Source organism: Diachasmimorpha longicaudata, chromosome 1 (assembly GCF_034640455.1).
Source record: "Diachasmimorpha longicaudata isolate KC_UGA_2023 chromosome 1, iyDiaLong2, whole genome shotgun sequence".
In the NCBI taxonomy this organism is placed as follows: domain Eukaryota; kingdom Metazoa; phylum Arthropoda; class Insecta; order Hymenoptera; family Braconidae; genus Diachasmimorpha; species Diachasmimorpha longicaudata.
The window spans coordinates 6,706,601-6,726,294 of record NC_087225.1 but is presented as its reverse complement, the minus strand read 5'-3'; the positions used below and the strand labels follow the sequence as shown (position 1 = coordinate 6,726,294).

Below are 19,694 nucleotides of genomic sequence, written 5' to 3'. Positions count from 1 at the left end.
CCTTGAATAATTTTTTGAGCCTACGATAGCCGCGATGCAATCGCGACACGTACTGCTTGTTGGAATCCAGTTTGTTTGTTTAAAGCCACTTTTAATGAAGAAAACAAAATCCAAAGAATTCGAAACTCCCGCTAATTGTTTGTATTATTTTGATTTTTACTCAGATTATTTATATTTATTATTCAACTTGTAACTCTCAAAATGTCAACGATAATTCGCCGAAATTTAGAAATCGCAATAGTGGTCCAATAGCTTGATTGATATTGGACGGAATGATTTGTGTAAAACGCAAAGAACAAAATTAAAAGCACATCCGTGGCGTTTGAGAGCCGTTCGCTTACTAAGTTTACACGGGCGGCGTCCAAGAACTCCAAGAGATTCCTGCTTACCCGCGCTTTGCTGACACACCCCCCACTCGATGAACCATTCTCTGTCTCACTTGGCCATCCCCTCTCCAACGCCCAGACTTAGCGTCATTTCCCTTTGCTCGTGTATTGTTACTGCTCCCCTCACCTGCTGGGTCTGTGCCGCCTGGAATTCTATATCCCATCCACTCTCACCGCGGGAATTTGCCCACGCACAGACGCGTGTGCTTTTCCACTGTTTCAAATTACAATTTTCCTATTTTTGCTGAGTCGCTTATTCATCGGACATTTTTTTCCCCCGTAATTTCTGCAACAACACTCACATCCAAGACTTTATCCTCAACCTGTGACCAATCTAATAGGACCATTTGGTTACACTCTCATATTCCCGACCACCTGAGCTTATTTTGACACCAGAAAAATTAGAGTATTTAAGCTTTTGAAATAATTTTCACAACTAAAAACACTCATCTTCTGTGGTGGGGGTAAATAATCGTGGGAGGAGGAGGAGAAGGGGTGGCGGTTGTTGTAAGAGTGAATGCGCACGCAGATGAAACACTCAGAGAGAGAGAGGGAGAGAGAGTGTGAGAAGGCGCGGGAAGGAAGCGGGAAAGGGAATTCCAGCGACGGCGCCAGAAGTCTCCCACCACACTATCTTATGGTAACATACACAGAGTCCACTACGATGGGAATACACTGTAAATGGCCTGGGATCCCCGTACACCACTCGCAGCCACCAATACTGTTGCATTCATACACACATATGTACGTCAGTCTTTAGCCTCTTCACGGTTAGGTGTGTTTGTTTGTTTATAGGCGCGTTCTGAGAAATACCCGATACAAGTAACGGACTTCAGTGGAGAGGCTTACATTGCATTGCCATTCTGGCGTTGCATCCGGTCGGTTCTTGGATATGCCTCATTTTTTTTTCTTTTATTGATTCCCGTAGGTTTTAGGTGGAAATCGCACACAAATATTTGAACTTCTATTGGGTATACATATTTTTTTTTCTCACTATTTGTCTGTGAATGGGATTCCGGTAAATGCAGGGTATTTTTAGAAATAGTTATCTCACCGTTGTGGACAAGAAAAATAAAATAAATATTTAAATATTCTGGCTAGCAGTGTCTGCGAGACCGTTAATAATAAATTATGTAAGCTGAAAGGATGAACGTTATTGGTTTATGTTTGTCCTTCCGAGTGGAATATTTCTCAATGGATTGTACATTAGGTAATTAGTCCTAATAATGTTCAGGTTACAAGATCGTGGACGAGGGGCCATAAGGCGGATTTTTTCAACTGAAAAATTTCGAAATTAACAGGACAATGTGAATAATCTTTGTATGGAAATTTTGACGCTGATAACATCCATGAATGAGATTAAAAGTGTGCGCAACTTCTAATAACAAATTGTAGAATTATCGCGCTTATTGCATATTTTTAGAAAAATCACTGGTGAGTGCGATAAGTCATTTAGCTCTTATCCTACTGAAATGATAGTCTTTGAAATATTCAGTTGTTCATGAGCGACATAAGTTTATCAAGAGTTGTCAAAAAAAAGTTGATCAATTTGTCACTGTAAATATGAATAATTAATCTCGGTTTCACTATGATAACAAATTGTAAAACTGTGCTCATTCGTTATGAACATGGATTTTCCCAGTACTCGTGAACTTTGTCTGTGAAAAAGAAATCATTTTCGAACGAATAGTTTTATTACTAGGTTTCTATCTTATTTACAAATCTTGCACTACGCATGGATTACATATACATATCTTCTATACATACATCCTCGTTTTTTCCTCGAGTCATCGTGACAATTTGCGTAGTACCGTCAATGGGTTCGTGGAATTATGTGCAAAGTCTGCAAAGCCTTCCAGCAAATAAATATAAACTGCTGACGAATGATCACGATCTTAAACTAAAAAAAAATGAACAAGTGCTCAAACAATTTTTGGTTGAGTCAAGGAAATCGTGAGTTGAAAATTATCAACAAAAACATGCTCGACAGGAGATGTACATAGCTCGCTCTATTTTGGGAAGAAAATGACAATGTAAAAAACATAAATCAAAATTTTTTCGTGATTGCATCTAAAACGACATGTCTGTATTTGAAGTTGGTGTGATGATTATGGGAATGGGTTTATGCGAGCTTGAGTACGGATGTCGAGTCGATTAGCAATTAGTTCACTCTTAGGGACTTCCTTCCCGCGATTCAAATAACTACCGGACGTACAATGACGGCACAGTGCGGCTGATGATGTACAAACCATAAAAGATCCACAGCCATTCATATTATTATGTTGTCATGACGTTAAAAAAATTGTTTACGTCTGCACGCAGGTTGTTCAGACATCAGGTAAATATACTTGTTTTCCTCGTTCTTTCCATTATTGAGTAATACCATCGAGTAGAATAATTTCAATGGTTATCTTGTTTTCGTAGTTATTGAGAAAGCCTAGGAAAATGTAGCGCAAAATAATTTGTTCCGCTGAGTAAATGAAAACAATTTACGATGATACATCAATATTGTGATGTTATTGTGAGTTAAGGAGTTATTTCCGATATACCCCCCTTTCATGTTTTTTTTTTCATTTTCTGGGAAATGGATCAGGTCAGATTAGATTAGATTGACGCAAAAAATATACCGTTTTTAGGTTTTATCATTATTCAGTTACCATTAAAAGTTTTGCGATTTTTGAAACAGTTTAGTGGAAACGTAAAAAGATCCTCGACGGCGATGATACGTCGTAGCATTAAATAATAAAACTTAAAACCGGTATATTTTGTTGTGTCAATGTTATCAGGTGTTTTCCAAAAATGATAAAAATATTAAAAGTCAGGGACTATGGTCAGTGACTCTGTAAATTGATATTTTAACAGTGAAAAAATATACTCTGAAACACGATGAATGGTGAATTAAACTTTTATCTGCCAGTGAGTCCAGAAATCAAAGTCTAATTCGTAAATATAAAGCTGTCGATGTAACTATATTTACAATTTGGCAGGCGAGAAGGAAAATTTTGGCCTCGACAGTTCAAAGCGCACACTCGTGATACCCTTTTTTTAATTTAATCATGCACCTGATAGTGTAGATCATCACGAGTTTAGCGTCTCCGGACGACAGAATATACCGGAACAAAATGTAAAACGATTTTCTATATTTAATATTAAATATTGTGACCTGAGAAAATTTTCAATACGTAAATTAATATTTGATTTTCAGTGGAAAACGTACAGAGGGGATTTGACCTCTTGACAATAAAAATTCCTCAGAATTTTTCTTTCTTAGAGACACACTTCTTGGTTGTTTATCAATGGAATGTTTGGAGCATCGCTGTATCGCCGGTTTGTATATAGAACGGGAAATGTACTTTTCCCTCGAACGTTACTACTTGTTTTCTTTTTTTTTCTTTCACTTTCTGTACTGAGGAGAAAGAATGAGACGGGTGATTCTTCCACGAGCATTGAAAATACGCGATACATGTTTATCGTTATCAATGGGGTGATGAGACCTCCTCCAGCCGTTGTACATGCTTGAATGATTTGTTTGATTAAGAAGTTGTTCGATTTAGTTTCTGTCTCTTTATTATCCCTGTTCGTGAGATCATAAACTCTTTGGCGCCAATCATTAAATTATGGCTGATAATTATGTGTATGGTGTTGAGCACATATTCACGATAACAAGTTTGTTTGGTTCATCAATAGGAAATTTGCATTTTTTTCAAGTTTTGGAGCCAAATGGAAACAGAGATTATAATCGTTCAAATTTAAGTTCCAAAACTGTTCCGTTATATCAGCCAATTATGATCCAAAAAATCCACAAATGTCTTTTTGAAATTGTGTCTGTATGCATGTGTGTATATGGTAAAACTTCCCTTTAAATCGCCGCTGATGAAACCATGAAATTAAACCATTCTGTTTTGTTCCAAATGAGAGTATTCGTCCCCCTATTCATTGACCTTCATTAGAATTCAGGTAATTTAATTTCAATTTTTTTTTAAATAAGTTATTTTATGGTAACTCAAAATAAAATGTTCAATGCATACTGGCTTAATGAATTTATTTGGATGTTTTTCTGACCCACTTCGAAGATGGTAATACTCGGCGATAGTAATAATTGTTGTTTTCTTGTACTTCAAATGACTCCCACATACCTCACAATGTTTGTTTCCATATCACAAAGTCAAAGTTAAAAGATAACTACGACGGTTGTATTAGTTAATTTGATTTTTATGGCTATTTTTGAAAATCACTACAAAATTTCCCATGATTTTCCCAGAAAATGATGTTTTGACTGGTTTCCACACATGTGACGGTCAAAAATCAGTAGATTAGGAACACATGGGGGAAGGCGGAATGTTTACAACTGCTAGTCATTGGAAATCGGTCGAATCAATTTCTAAAATCTATATTAGCCAAGGAAAAGCACTGAAAATAGATTAATAATTACTGATTGGCCTTTGCAAAAATTTTTTCGTGCATCCATTCTTCTTGATATGAAAATCATTGAAAATTGTCTGTACAAGCTTCCTATTCCTCTGTAATGACTGATAAAATTAAGTTCTCACTATCTTCTGAATTTTTCCGGTTTTACAATGACGTTCTAAATGTCGGAGTTGGCCCCATTGGTGCCATCCAATTTTTGAATTTATATCGTGCATGAAAAATATCATACCTTCATTTCATGGGAAGTTTACTTTTTCATGTAACGTGGGAGACACTTACTCCGTCTATGCATAACGTGCCTTTTCTACTTACGTTTGATATAAATGTCTGCTGAGTTTTTCAGTTTTTAAGTTATCGCATCAATGATTAATGATACGCTATTGATCGATCGGCGCATATCATGTCAGAAATTGACTGGGCTATAAAAAAACGTGCTTGACTTTTAGTGGTCAAACCATCAATTTTCGAGTCCATTGACCGATTAGGAGGAAGCACATAATTTACAAAATTAATGAATTGATAATGATCATCGGAAACATTAAATCTCACCCTCAGCGTTGTTGTTGGTTTCGTAAACTGTAAATAAACTGAGTAAAACGTTCCACTGGACATTTTATTCTCTTCATTAGAATAGCACAACTGAACTGAGTGTAAAGTATCTTCAACTTCTTTATACATATATAACGTTTCTGCTGACTCATTTTGCACGTTAACTCAATTGCTAATTATAAAAAACGAGTGGTTATTCACTTTCTGTATTGGAAATAATACTTTGCCCACACAAAAAAACTAATTAAATTCCATTATCATAAAAATTTTATAGAAATGTAAATTTACGTCAGCGAACGTCATAATGACACGATAAAAAAAAGTACTAGTCTACGAATAATACATATTTGACACCGGTTTATTTCGCCGTTCGGTCGAGTTTCGATAACACCGAGATTAGGTGATATCGATAATCGAACATATGTGCTGAATGCGTGGGTCGATACATCACCTACGCTTACTTGATTGTTTATTACCGCAAGACGCGTTTCATTAGTTAATCTTTCAATATATGAATGAAGAAACGCATAATGAAACATTTTTTTTCTCAACCATTGCTAATAAGCTAATACGAGCAGACATTAATGTTGTCTTTTTTGAAATATGAAATTCGTAAACAATATTCTTGTGATAAGAAAAAAAAACAATATCGATAAATAAATCCAAAAGACGGATATACAAAATGAAGATCATGTCATTTGGTAAAGTTTCTTCGACATTAATGGAAGATAACTATTGGTAAATAAAGTAATTAAATTTCACCTTCCCCCAGGCCATTGACAAGTGCATTTTCTCACACACATGTAATGTTGTAATGTACGTTTTCATAGAAAAATTCCAGTGAAAATTAAAGCTAGCATATCCGACTGTGAATATTTTTTCTGACTTTTCTTTCATTGACAGATCGATATTCTGGCTGATTTAAGAAAGATACTTTTAATTAATTCTGTTTGTAAATACTACGAGAATCCAGAAAGAGAATGATTTTAAATTTCAGATAAAATCGAGGAGTAGTATAAGCTTAATTAACATTTTGAAATATGGGCCCAGGGCAACGACAACTTCAGAAATTTGTTGGGACTAAGTCTCCACTTCATCAGTGCCCTACATTCCTACTCTCACGATACATTCTTTTTATTCCGTGGGGGAAAACCCGAATTCATCACTTGGGACTCCCTAGTCCACCACAAATTAAAAGTTTAATTTACGGTTTCCTGATCGAGGATATTATTTGCCGCAGAAATGATAACAATATTCTGCGACTTTTCCTCGAGGAATACTAATAAAAACAAGGAAAAAGTTGAAATTTTAATATAGAGATAAAACTAACAGGAAAAGTTACAATTAAAGTGTATCTCCCGCCCAACCAAAAGAAAAACAAAGTATGTACAAAGACTTCGACATCTTAATGGCGACGCTAAGTTCCATAAAAATCTCAAATTATCTCAGTAATTTTCCCTAATTGATGTTAATGATAAAAGGAGACACGATAAGATTTCGAAATTCCACTGAAATTCAGAGAAACTCGTATGAATTTTTATTGTTATTTAATTATTCGAAAAACCTTCACCCATTCGTCTAATGATTTTATAACCCAAATTCTAAACTTCAGATCATTATCCACGAATATGATTCACCTCATTCAAGGTCCCCCAAGACGTATCAAAAAATGTTACAACTTTTCATCCCTGTTACTCGAAGTTGAGCTTATTATACGTGACGCGGTATGTCCAGAGTAGCATGAGAGCACCTTTTTTTTTCTCCCCTTATTCTGTTCCTCACTTATCTCTTCTTCCAGTGTAACGCTCGATAGATGTGTGTGGGCCGGTTTGAGGGTCCGCGCGCAGCGTGAGAGTGGAATGCGGGGATGCATAGCTGGACGACGTTGTTATATACTCGAGAGTAAGAGAGATAGATGCTCCGAGCGGTCCAGTATCGCCGCATAATCCTGGATTAAAATCTTGATCATTTCATTAATAAAAGTTTTCGAGTTTCATGGGGTATTCATTGCCTTTAAACTTTTCCAATTTCTCAAACATAAAAATCTCTCTTAATTGACCGCCCACATAAATCACGTCATTATGCATGTAGCCATAGTCCATGAATGAGAAATTCACGTATAAAATTTTCGGAAAATCTTTCCGGAAATTATTTTCAAATAAACTGCAAAGCTGTGTACGTAAGACATCTCGTCATTTAATGCATCAAGTGATGTTTGTAAAGTCGGTCTACTTATCAATTAATGGAAAATCGTATGATAATTATTTTTACTTCAAAAAATTGTATTTTTTAATGTTATAAACAGGCCTGTGAGCTCAACTCACCGGAGGACAAAATTTTTGTACAGCCGCATCAAACGATTTACTACAACTACTGAAGTCTAGGAAACTGCTCTCTATATGAATTAAGTTTTAAAGTATCAGAAAAACCGGCTCAAGAGATGACAATTTCTTACAACGTAAAAATGTCAATTAAAACTATTCCCAACCAAATTAATCTATGGTTGTTGTTCTTTTTCATTATTTTTCCACATTAATTCCTACTTTACGGACACGACAATTTTTTCTACATCCATTTTCCCTGTTTACTTCGGCCCAAAATCTCCAATGAATAGCTAAATGATAAAAAATGCCCATTATGAACAAGATAATGTAGATTATCATCTTACCCCTTACATTGGATGTCTTCCTAACGTCCGGATTCACCAAAAGGCCCACGTATTTATCTATTAACCTAAAAAATTGTCGAATAACTTGCAATGACGCAAAAGAGAACGTTTCATACTTCTCTCCAGCTTACCCCCGAGGACATCGAACTGAAATGGCCTCTAGAGGTGCATTCCAGTATTCTACTCTTGCTACGTACCTTATAGTTCCATCTACCTCCTTCTCTCCCGTCTACACTTCGCTCAGTCCACCTCACTTCCACAATTTTACTCCCATCCATACATACCCATCCACTCCAACCACTATCTCTTCCTCTCACTCTATTCCCGATCAATGTTTTACCATCTTCCTTTCTCATGCAACTCATCTGTCGACGCATCCTATCGCGCGCGACTTCTCCCTTTCGGCATTCAGCCGATTCTTTTATTTGGCTTTTTCTCCCGCATTCCACAGCATCCGGTCGTCGTACCATCTATTACTATAAACGAACAAACGATGTATTGCCTTTTACTATATCCATCGTACTTCTTCACGATAGTTACAACAGACGATCTGCCAATGGATAAACGATGATAGACCTATTATTTTGATTTTTAACGCGAATAGAAATCAATGAAAATTTCATGAACAATCTGCACCGATAAACGGAAAAGGATTTCCCAGGAATTCCTTGAATGATTGTTAATCATTGGATATTTAATGCTGAGAATATTTTGATTAGAATATTTTTGGGATAATTGACGGATGAAATATCCTCATAAATTTCTGGAATTATTTCACAAGCATTTCTCTCAACAGTTGTGAAGTGTAACCGGAGGGTATCACTTACTGACACGTGCAGTAAAGAGTAAATATTTATTTAACTTCTGTCCAAAGATAATTAGTCGAGTTAAAGAAAAACTGTTGATTTTCAGCCACATGACGCTGATTTTCAGTGCTCCATTTGTTTTTCGCAAAAATTCCCCAATTTTGTATAGCATAATCACTCATTTTCAAGGACATGTTGAAGCTTTAGTGATAAACATCCCCGATGATGAGTATTCTAGGTAGTATTCAGCATCAATAATAATTGCGGATAAATTGCTGCAAATTATCAAGATATGTCTAAAACCAAATATTTTTCTCTACGATTATGTCTGTGTTCAGTGATTACCTTACTACATAACAGAAGTGTAATTTATTTCTTCTTTAACAACGCTGGATGAGTTGAAGCACACGTAGTTATTTATCTTCCACAATCTTCGACCAGATAAACCCAAATGAAATAAAATAAAAAGAGTATAAAAATTTGATTGCTCATTTTACACGTGAAGAAACAGGCGGTACCGAGTTCCACGTGGAGTTTCGATCTTAATAGTTTTTCTGATTATTTTTTGTGTGTACTTGATGTTTCCCACTATAAATGCTGATGCACATAGCAATGAACTTGTACAATATAAATAAATATTTTATTACTCTGACGTTAATAACGCACAGACGTTTATCAAGTGGCAACCTTGGCACGTGGCGCTTTACACTTTGTACGGGGTAAAGAAAAAAAAAAGAATAAAAAAAAATCAGGAGAAAACAAAAAAAAGACAATATAAAAATGCCTCGTGTCGTTGGAAATAACAAGAGCAAGAAGCTCACAAGGAATAAAAAATAAAGGAAAAAAAGAACAATATTGTACTTAGGTGAAGACAAGCGAAATTGGAGGCGACCTTGGAGAGAAAATGGAATGAGGCACGTGTGGAGGAAACATTTTGATGAGATGTAATTTTGTTGTTTACTTCTTCAGGGTGATTGAGAAATTATTTCGCCTTATTTAATGAGTCCTCTTTTCCTGGTTATTTCAATGTTACTTATTCAATGCAACTTGGTGATATTGTGAGAATGAAAATAGAGGAGTATTCGTATATTATAAATGAAATATAGGATGCGAGCAAGGTGCATTGAGGACCAACGCTTGAAGAGGCCCTCCTCCAGTGGTGCAAACGCTGGTGGTTAACGGATGTGCCGTTACGAGGCCGCATTCCCCAGAGTCGCGCATGCGCGACGCGACAAATTCCATTGTCTGCTACACTCTTAACCGGCCTCATATTCTGACGATCGCCTACTTGATATTCTTAGACACTGTTTAAAGCTATCTTTCTCTTTCCTTCGGCTCCCGAGATGCTGCTTTGTTGGACTATATTGATGCGCAACTGTGAAATTTCATGATATTTCAAATCTGTGGATCAATATTTAGCATAAGAGAGAGCTATCTCGGTTTCGATGAATCACTTGCACTCAAAGGTCCGATTTCAGGTGCAGCGCGAGTACCATTCCACGAAATTGTTGAATAAATTTCCCGCTTAAAGTTATTAATATATTTTTATGAATACGCATCTTCATCAGGGTTTAAAGACTGATTTGCTGCTATTTGGAAATACAGCGATTACTTGCAGCAGAAAATTTTGTTTAAAACATTCAAAAATTAGCACAATTCTAATGCCCTTCAAAGGATTTCATCTAACTGTCTTCAGATGACTCCCATAATTTCCATTTGTTTATTCAGCTTATGGTACCTTTTCTATTTATCAGTTTTGTCATAATAGGGAGGGATTTCGGCGAACAGTAATAATTCCATGGAATTGCCCAGCACATCAACGACAAATCATTTCAGAAGGTCGTGTTGCATCAATTTATTGTGTATAACTACTGGAATTTAAAAAATTGAATCGGAAAACTTTCTGCAGATCGCACAATCGATACTTCATCTGGCTTTCACTCAGCTCTTTGCTGAGATAGAAAATCAAGTGAGCGTTTATTTCGTTTTTTTATATGTTATCAAAATATAATAGGTATCTGCAAATATTCATTTAAATGGTCAGTGTCCGGTTGGTCCTATGCATTCAACTTTTGATAGAAGAGTGAATCCCCAGGGAAGATAGTACGGGACTGTGTACAACGATACCAATGTTCTAATATTTGCAACTCAACGAAGACAAAGATGAAAAACGGTCAATGTTTTGTGTGAACAAACGGTGGAAACAATACGCTCCGATTATGCTTATATATTGAAGTCGTATACTTGGAAAGTATCTCGAAATTCAAGGATATCTATTTCTATAGCTCTCACTTTGTTCCACAAGAGAGGTTCTTGTGAAAATAAGCACATTCCTTTTAATTGAGGATATTCGTTAAAAAGTTAAATTTTATTTCACCTGATCAACGCAAAGAAAAACTTCAACTTCAAAAAATCGTTCATTCAGATGGATTCGAAAAGCTGAAGTTACAACAGTGAAATTTTTACCAGCATCTACAAGGATTTTTGAAGCATTTATACATGAAATTGAAATTTATCCGAGGAAAAAAAACCTAATTACGTATAAAGTACTTGTTAGGTTTATTCTGTCCAATCGTCCGGGTCCCACCTATTCCCCCTCTCCAAGTCTTGTCTTAGATCACTTGATTCATAACCGAATTCACAAGAAAGAGTATAAAATTTTTAAACCAGTTTCCCTAGGCAAAAATAATGAAATCTTGAATTGAAATTCCCAGACTAGTTTGGTAATCGTAAAAAACGCGTTCGGTTGTTGATAGTTTGAAACATTATTTCATCATTCTTTTTGCACAACACTACCTTGAGTGTAATTCAACAATATAACGAAAATTCTCGGTGAATTGTGTTGGAACCTGGAAAATCCCATAACCCACATTAGAACAGACAATTTTCCATTGGGTCACGAACTTGGGAAAGCACTTGGCACAAATCGCGGAGGCCTTCGCTAACATTACTCTGCATACCGATGGATTTCAACGGAAAAAATTTCCCTGCAATTACGCTGTACATTTTTCGAGTCACTTTCAGTATTCCAGTTACGAACAGACCAAGAGAAACGTGGAATTTTCATCGATGTGTAACGCATTCCATTTTTTAAATTTTCTTGCGTTATTTTCCATTGTTAGACATCAGATTACATCATCGCGAGAACCAAAATTCAACAGATTGTCTGTTTCATTTATCACTCATTTTTATGTAGATTTGATTGATAAAAAAAAATCTACAGCTCAAGTGATTTCAAAATGTTAATGACATTCTCCATAAAAAATGTCAGTTTGTTAAAATAACTGGATGATAGATTGAATAATATTTGTGAAGGTTCGTTTGCAATTACCAACGGAATTGGTTTTATTTTAATTAAAGTATACGAACAATAATATAATTGCACAAATTGCTTCTTAAAATTCAGTATGTCAGGGCTTCCCTCGCAAATGATCTATTGACAATAAATAGAAAATCGTCATTCAAGAACGTCTTTCCGTGAAACTGTTTCTTGGCACATTGTAGAAGAAAGTACGCGTGTCTTACTTGCAGACAGCGGATTTGTACAATTGTAGTGGGGAGATATTCGCCTTGTTAAGTATGTGAATAACTCCGTCATGTTTCATAATGTTCACTGACCGATATTCCAAGAAATTTCACCACTCATAATAAACAGAGGACTCTGTTTTTCAACGTTTTATCATTCCTCAGATATTTGAATTATTCTATCGAGATAGCGAGACTCAAAGATTGCGGGGAATTCGTGAAGATCAGTGATCTCATATCCGGCTGCTGATCGCTAAAAATACATCTTGAGACTTGAATTTCAACCCAATTATCTTCTAGACATGTGTACGTAAATGTCTGGGCCGTGATACATCATTAGTACTGAAAGAGTGTGTGAATTTGAAGATGAAAATGCTTCGAAGAGTTAACGTCAGACGAATTCCCAAAGCAATTAAACGATTTTGACTTCGAAAAATTCATTTCATTAATTGATGAGTTGTCTTAATAATGAAACTCAGCGCTTTACCATCCACATGAATCTTCTGGTCTAATTATTCGTCATATGAATCTATTTATGAACTAATCCTCACCCCCTAGTTAACATTCATACAGATTGTAAATGTCCTTCATATTCCCGTTTGATTTCCCTCTTTATATTTTTTTTGTACTGATGATTCTCATTTTTTAAAGTCCCTCGGGCGTGGTACACCCTCGAGGAGTAACAGTGTCGGTGCGACCTGTCTTGGTCTTTTGTGGTGTTTCACGCGCCGACAGAAGTTCACTTTCTCGTCCGATGGTGTTTCACACGCTCTTGGACCCTTTTCTCATTTTTATCCCCACTTAATCTCAATTCTACTAGTAAAGAAACTCTAGGTATTCCTGACCTCTTCAAGCGGGTACCGTTATGCTAGCATTCTTGGGACGAAAAAAAAAAACAATTCCACTTAATTCCTTTTATTTAATAGTGATTGTGGTGGGTATTTTTAGATCCAGGCGTTGCCTCGGACACTGCACAACTTGTGAGGGGGATTAACCAGAGGTTTTTTCTCCATTCATATCTCAGTGCTATTAGCGTTTACGATTTTACCGCCCACTATTTCGTTGATGTGAATCTTCCATTCTTCTTCGTTCATTTTCCCCCCCTCACGGCATGGTCTCCCCTCTCCCTCATTTTGCCACTTTTGCGAGAACTACTCTGATGAATCCAATTATTTATATTGAGATGTCTTCCTCTCTCAACGAGTATGACATACCAGAACCGATTTCAAGTCATATCATTTCCATTTCAAACACATTTACTTCGCTCAAAATAATTACTCGTTAATTATCCCCTGATAAGAGAAGGATAATTAATGCAATAACACTATATTCGGTATCAAGAGCCGAAACTTATGTTTTCCCACCCGAGTTGCATCAGGAAAGTCTATATTTGACTGTCGAAGAGCAGTGAAAAGTGAATACTTTCCGTCCTAGGATGGAACGTCTTAACTTTGATGACGCCCTGATGAGCTACTCCTTTCATTTTATTTTAGAGGATGAAAATCAAATTTTCCCCGTAGTCAAGTCGTTACAGCTACTTTCTTCCCTTCATTCAGGCCGTGAAATCTAACTTTAGACGTAGGTAGAACTGAAATGCATTTTTTCTGCCAGTATAAGGGAAACCATCACAATCCAATCGTGTAGCCGGTTGATAGTACTGAACTTCGGTGTATCCTTCTGCCACATTCACCAGCAAAGGACACGCGGCCAGTTCACTTTGTGCCTGGTGCTTAGCAGTTTTTACGCGAATAGATAGCTGCATGGAGAACAACCATCCAAGGCTGAATACTGCTCAGTATGAACAGCCGTTGAAACCGCACACTACCCGTATAACCATTGCTCGCAGAGATTATAAGCGTATTCATTGGAGATAAATATGGATGCTGTCATCAGATAGTACCGATCGATGTATTTATAGGTATTACTATCTCAGTTAGGGATATTTGGCATTCAATGACTTACCCTGTTAGTCATATATTATGAATATTCTTTGCCAAATTGCCCTGAATTTTCAAGAAAATGGGGAAAATTCATGGTCCGGTTGTCTCTAATCGCATTAGCTTTCATTGTTCTCAGCGTCTGCATCATCATTGATTTCTGGCTGAAAAAGTTCTTGCCAACGTATGTTTTTCAAGCAAAGTCGCAGCGAATATATTGCTCCTCAAGCACAGAAGGTTTATCAAACTTGTCGTCAAATAAATTTTACGCGCAAACCAGAATATATAGTTTTTATTACATTACCCGTAAAACACCATTTTATGGACCCTACGTGTGCGCGAGAAATTAACTTCGTCGCTGTGAAAAAGTTTTTCGACCTTTTGACGAAAACACATTACGTCACAACGTGCGATAAATAAAATACAACTGACGATTTGCATTTGTATTCCGATTATTTTGACAATTGCAGACATTCTGTGCTCGCACTGCCGTTATCGTGATGTAATCCAAACTCGATAAATATCATTATAAACAAATAAATGTCTGAAGAAACCGAATGACAAAATTAGTTGATTTCCTATGGTCATTATAGATCAGATAGTCATTTTAAAAAAATAAAGTAAAATATATTCCCGCATATTTGTTTCATTCCATTCATTCATCCACTGGTCCGAATATAACTGAAGTAATGATTATGCAAGAGAGCACTTAACTAATACGAATATGGAAACACGCATGTAGACTTGTATGTGACTTTGACTCGACTTCCGGTCTCCAACGATGCACGGGAGTTTCCGGCGCCTCGTCTTCCCATAAATAAACTCTCGAGTTTTTTCCACCATTTTTATTGGTCTTCTTCCCATGTATTTACGTCTCTGCGGTTACATTCACCCCAGCTGAATTCAAACGTAAACTATCCGTACGATTAAAAACTGTGATTAGAGATTAGAACTCAGCGTGAAGTAATTAAAGATATTGAAAATATTTGGCGATAGATGTAATGCGCAAAATGGTCAAATAGGTCACTACAGCACTTACGTAACGCCATGGAGATGGAGAAAGTAACACCGACAATTTCCTACATCCATCCCTACCCCAATCGACCCTTATTCATCCCCACCTTTGAGGCGCACTTGTGTTTACAAACACAATCTACCATCTTGCAATGACGCGTCATACGGTAGAAACTATTAACCCAGAAAGAAATCGTTTAAACCAATTTTTTTTTTCTTCCTTTTCGCGAGAATAGAATCTCAAAGGATCTCTTTCGTTCTACTTTCATGTTCTTTATGGGTTACGTAACAATTTCATTGATTACCTCATTGAATATTTTCCTGGAAATTCGTTCTCCACTGAACATGCAGTACACAAAATTATTTGAGGAAATTATATAAAGTTCCGTTAATTATTCAATTTTTTTTCTATTCACCCAAAATGGTTATGTAGAGTTCAAGGATTTTAATATTGAGAAAGATGTTATACTTGAATCATTGTTTTTCCCATTGAATAAATATTTGTTTGAGAGAAATACTCTAGTATCGCTTTGAAATGGTGATAAGCTCCGATGTAGTTGAATGAAAAAAAACGTAATAATAGTTAGGGACTGTAAATACAAACAGGGAGAGCGGGATTTTGACTCCATGATTTTACAATCAAGAAATGCTCATGAACAAAAGTCGTATACTAGAATGAAAAGTGTAATCGAAAATTGGATCAGGGTGATTGTAGGTGGCCCATATCGTCGACATTTCACGTTTTCAGGATTAGATTGATACGACCTTTCTCCCGATAACCCCACAACATTGTTGAAAATTGTTTGAAATTGTTTCCTTATATATATAAAAATATGATTTTCTCGAAATAAGAAAAGTATTGATTTCAAAACCAATAACTTGTTTACTAAATTCAAAAAAAAATTACTGGAAATAAACTTTGTTTAATATACTCATTTCCTTAGGAAACAAGTAAACAAGTTGATCAATTGATATCAATATTATTAATATTTGTTGGTACCGAGATGGGGAGTCGCACAAAGAGTGAATCATCATTATCTACAGGGGAATTCCGACTGCGCATAATCATCTGGGTTTTTTTGACCAGCAAAACGTGAAGCTGATTGTTTACACTTATCAGCAAATATCGGATATTGTATTCAAAAACACCCCACCATTCAATAATTGAAGGACTCGTCCTTTGTGTATTTGAATCATCACGTCGATGTGATGAAAAACAAGAGTTCTCTTGAGTTCATCTGCACCGGTGCTTAGCCGTTACGTACTATACCCACCGACTGCATTGCGCAAAATTGCGGGGCAAGCGTCCTCGTGCCGTATAAACCCAAGTATCAGGCAAAGAAAGCGTTCAACATCCGGTGCGCAAGTATCCAGGAGACACCCCTTCCACCAAGCAATGCTCTATCCCCTTCTCTTTTTTTTTTTACTCAATCGCCGTTATTTTTTTTTCATCTTCCGTGTTCCACATTCCATGGAATTCCACCATCACCTTAACAGGACTTAATTGTTTGTTTAGATCTCCGAGTGGCGAGAGAAAGATAGAGAAATCGTCCTTCACAAGCTGTACAACAAAACTGTACAGGCTATTTATCTCTATTTCTTTTGTGATGTATTCCCAAAGCGCATGTAATACGTAAATGTGTAAATGTCAACTAGACACCCGATAATGATTCCTCGATAATCCAATCGACCCTGTTACGTTTCAACCGCGTACATATTCGACATAAAAATGTCACGATATATATGTAGAATTGTACTATGGCCTAGACAAGTTAGTATAAAGTAGGTCGCGGCGTAGTTCTCCCTGATGCGTAGCTCTGTTGTATACGTATACTCTAGTAACTATGATCCTAAAATTGTGCTGCGCATGTACTCTCTTTATGTATCCATGTTTTCTTTTTTCCTCACTATACCTATACATAATGGCAAGGGAAGGGGGGAATATCCGACCAGTTGAGTAACAGAAGAGAGCAACGATATTACATAAAATCATGGGTTTCTGAATGTTGTTTACGAATGACAGAGTGAACATTCTACGCAGATACAGTGGTGGTGAACGGAACTGGGGATGAGCTTGGAAATTCTATGCAAATTATACTGGAAATATATCGAGAACTAGAGGTTTTCGAACAAGATATCACTAAATATGTTTGAGATTATTTTTTTAATGAGCTCTCAATATTTTTTTTCTCGACTAACACATTATTTTTGGGTAACTTTCTCCACATTTCTCCGACAAACGGTTATCATTTGGGAAGAAGAAATTTTTCAATAGGGAATTCAATTATTATTATGGTAATTGTTAGGATAGTGTTATTAGCCTCAATATAATTCATTCAGGTGGAACAATTTGCTGTGTCAACTAGGGTAAACATATGATGCATCGCAATATTCTTTACTCAGACGTTTCATCAGTTAAGCTATCTGGCCTAGTTCTATACTTTTCACATTGCACCGACCATTCCAGACGATGAAAATCTTCTGCCGTCAACAATTGATCACGGGACGATTGCATTACGAATCGCAATTCTGGTGGAATGCGGAGACAAGGAGATTAATCAAATCTGGAGTGTCATGCACTGTTAAGTTTTTTTTTATTGAGGAAGACTACCAACGAATTTCGATATTTGCACCTAGACTTTCATTATTACTTACTTCCTCCCCACCTCTACCATTATTTACAAAATGAATGATACTATATTATTCGTCTTTTCAATGGTGTTTATACGATTGCATCATATTGATTAGTTAAATCGAGAATTTCATTGGAGGATATTTTTAAAATAGTTAATTAAATCATTCATGGCATCTCTCATGAACGTTTGGAATGCAAAATAATCGGGGTTTCCAAGTTGAGCTATCACTCATTTCATTGGCATCTGGAGTTTTCAAATTTATTAGGAAAATCCCACACAACATTCCACTGAATTTGTAGTAAAAAAAATACGGAAAAATTTTGTGTGCCTGATTGATTGGAAGAATTTAAAGTTTTTTTTCTTCAAATTTGAGAAACATGTTTTGAACAGTATTGAGCCCATCGTGACGTTCGTTAAACACTTTGGATTTTGTTTATCTACAAATCACATGGAGAGTACGATGGAATGTTTACCGAGTTCATGACGCAGTACTGTGTACACACTCTAAGAGCTCAAATGTTTCACAACATACCGCAATATTCGCATGGGTCCCTCTAGAAGATAGACAAGGACGTGAATTGCCAAGTGCAAAAATGTTATAAGGGACAGACGAGCTCTAGTTTTTTCACTTGGGTTCCGCCCTCGTTTTTCTAGGACGCCTATACAAGCCGGATTCGAGTTGAGGAGTTTATTTCGCAAGTTCACGCAATGGCAATCCTTTAGGTTTTTTAATTTCTATTTTTAGATCTCAGGTATATATCTCTACAGAGCTACGGTTTCATTGATTTCTGCGGTTAAAGCCATGGTGATGGTAACTGGAAAATTATTATCACACTTTTATTGGTTAGTTCTTTTCTATTGCGTTGGCTGAGTATTTTCATTTAACTTTCGATGAGTCAATGTTATTGTTATGAATTGAGTAGATTGAAGTCCCGGAGGGCGGCCATTTGGAAAACATGCACAGAAAAATGATGCGCATGAGATATTTTTAACGAGCCGATGATGACTACTCAATTTTTCCGGGAAATTCTTTTTGAAGAATTTTCTGATGAAAAACAGCTGCACAAATTTCTAGTGAAAATGCAGGAAATTTTCAATGACGAAGTTACTTTATTCATCATTGAAAATTTCGCAGAGCCGGGCAACAACATTTTCGGAAATTATGTAAGTTGTGCTTAAAAGTCGTACAAGGACTTCCCCAGGAACTATGAAATCTACATGTTTTACATTTTTGGAAAAAAGTTGGGCATTTGATATTTCATAGTTATGATGAGACGGTGGTGGGTACGTAACTGAAAGACTTGACGTCGAATTCCTCTACGAGATGCAAAACTTGATGGTTAGTGCAGCCTATTTCCACACAAGTGTAGAAAAGCAGTTTCTAGTTCATGGGAGGTTTAGAGCGTCGAAGGGAAAATTACCGAGTTCCCACGAGTATCGAACGACTTTATCGTTAGAATATGTTGAAAAAATACTTTTGTACACAGCGAGATAAAAAAGTACATTTTTGTAGTCTAATAAAAAATCATTTCACCTTTACCAAATATACCCGACTGAGTTTATCCCGGATGATTTTCACCGAATCCCCCAATGCACCTAAGAATAAATTTCCCAGATTCAGAAATAAACGGACCTTTTGCGAATACTAATTAATACCCGCCCTACTATTACTCCAATCAATACCATCCGTGGCCTCATGATATGATAGGATCATCTTTTCGATTCCACCGAAAGGTCGACCTTCA

The 19,694-nt window shown here is 36.4% G+C and overlaps 2 protein-coding genes across 4 annotated transcripts in view; one reads left to right on the top strand and one right to left on the bottom strand.

Annotated features, from left to right (window-relative positions):
* Positions 1-19,694, bottom strand: part of LOC135161740 (3-phosphoinositide-dependent protein kinase 1) — a 52,260-nt gene that overhangs the window by 7,089 nt on the left and 25,477 nt on the right. Inside the window, exon 1 of one of the 3 annotated variants that reach the window (XM_064119599.1) lies at positions 5,364-5,441. The exons of 1 other annotated variant lie outside the window; for it this stretch is intronic. In XM_064119599.1, the coding sequence (XP_063975669.1) occupies positions 5,364-5,426 (63 nt within the window). In that variant the 5' untranslated portion in view covers positions 5,427-5,441. Of the gene's footprint in view, position 1; positions 791-5,363; positions 5,442-19,694 lie in introns of those variants that run through there. One more of the 3 variants, XM_064119620.1, reaches the window with a different exon arrangement.
* LOC135161842 (uncharacterized) overlaps positions 1,800-19,694 on the top strand; it is a 42,764-nt gene continuing 24,869 nt past the window's right edge. The window contains exon 1 of the mRNA XM_064119789.1: positions 1,800-3,713. The gene's annotated coding sequence lies outside the window, so the exon portion shown is untranslated. The remainder of the gene's footprint in view (positions 3,714-19,694) is intronic.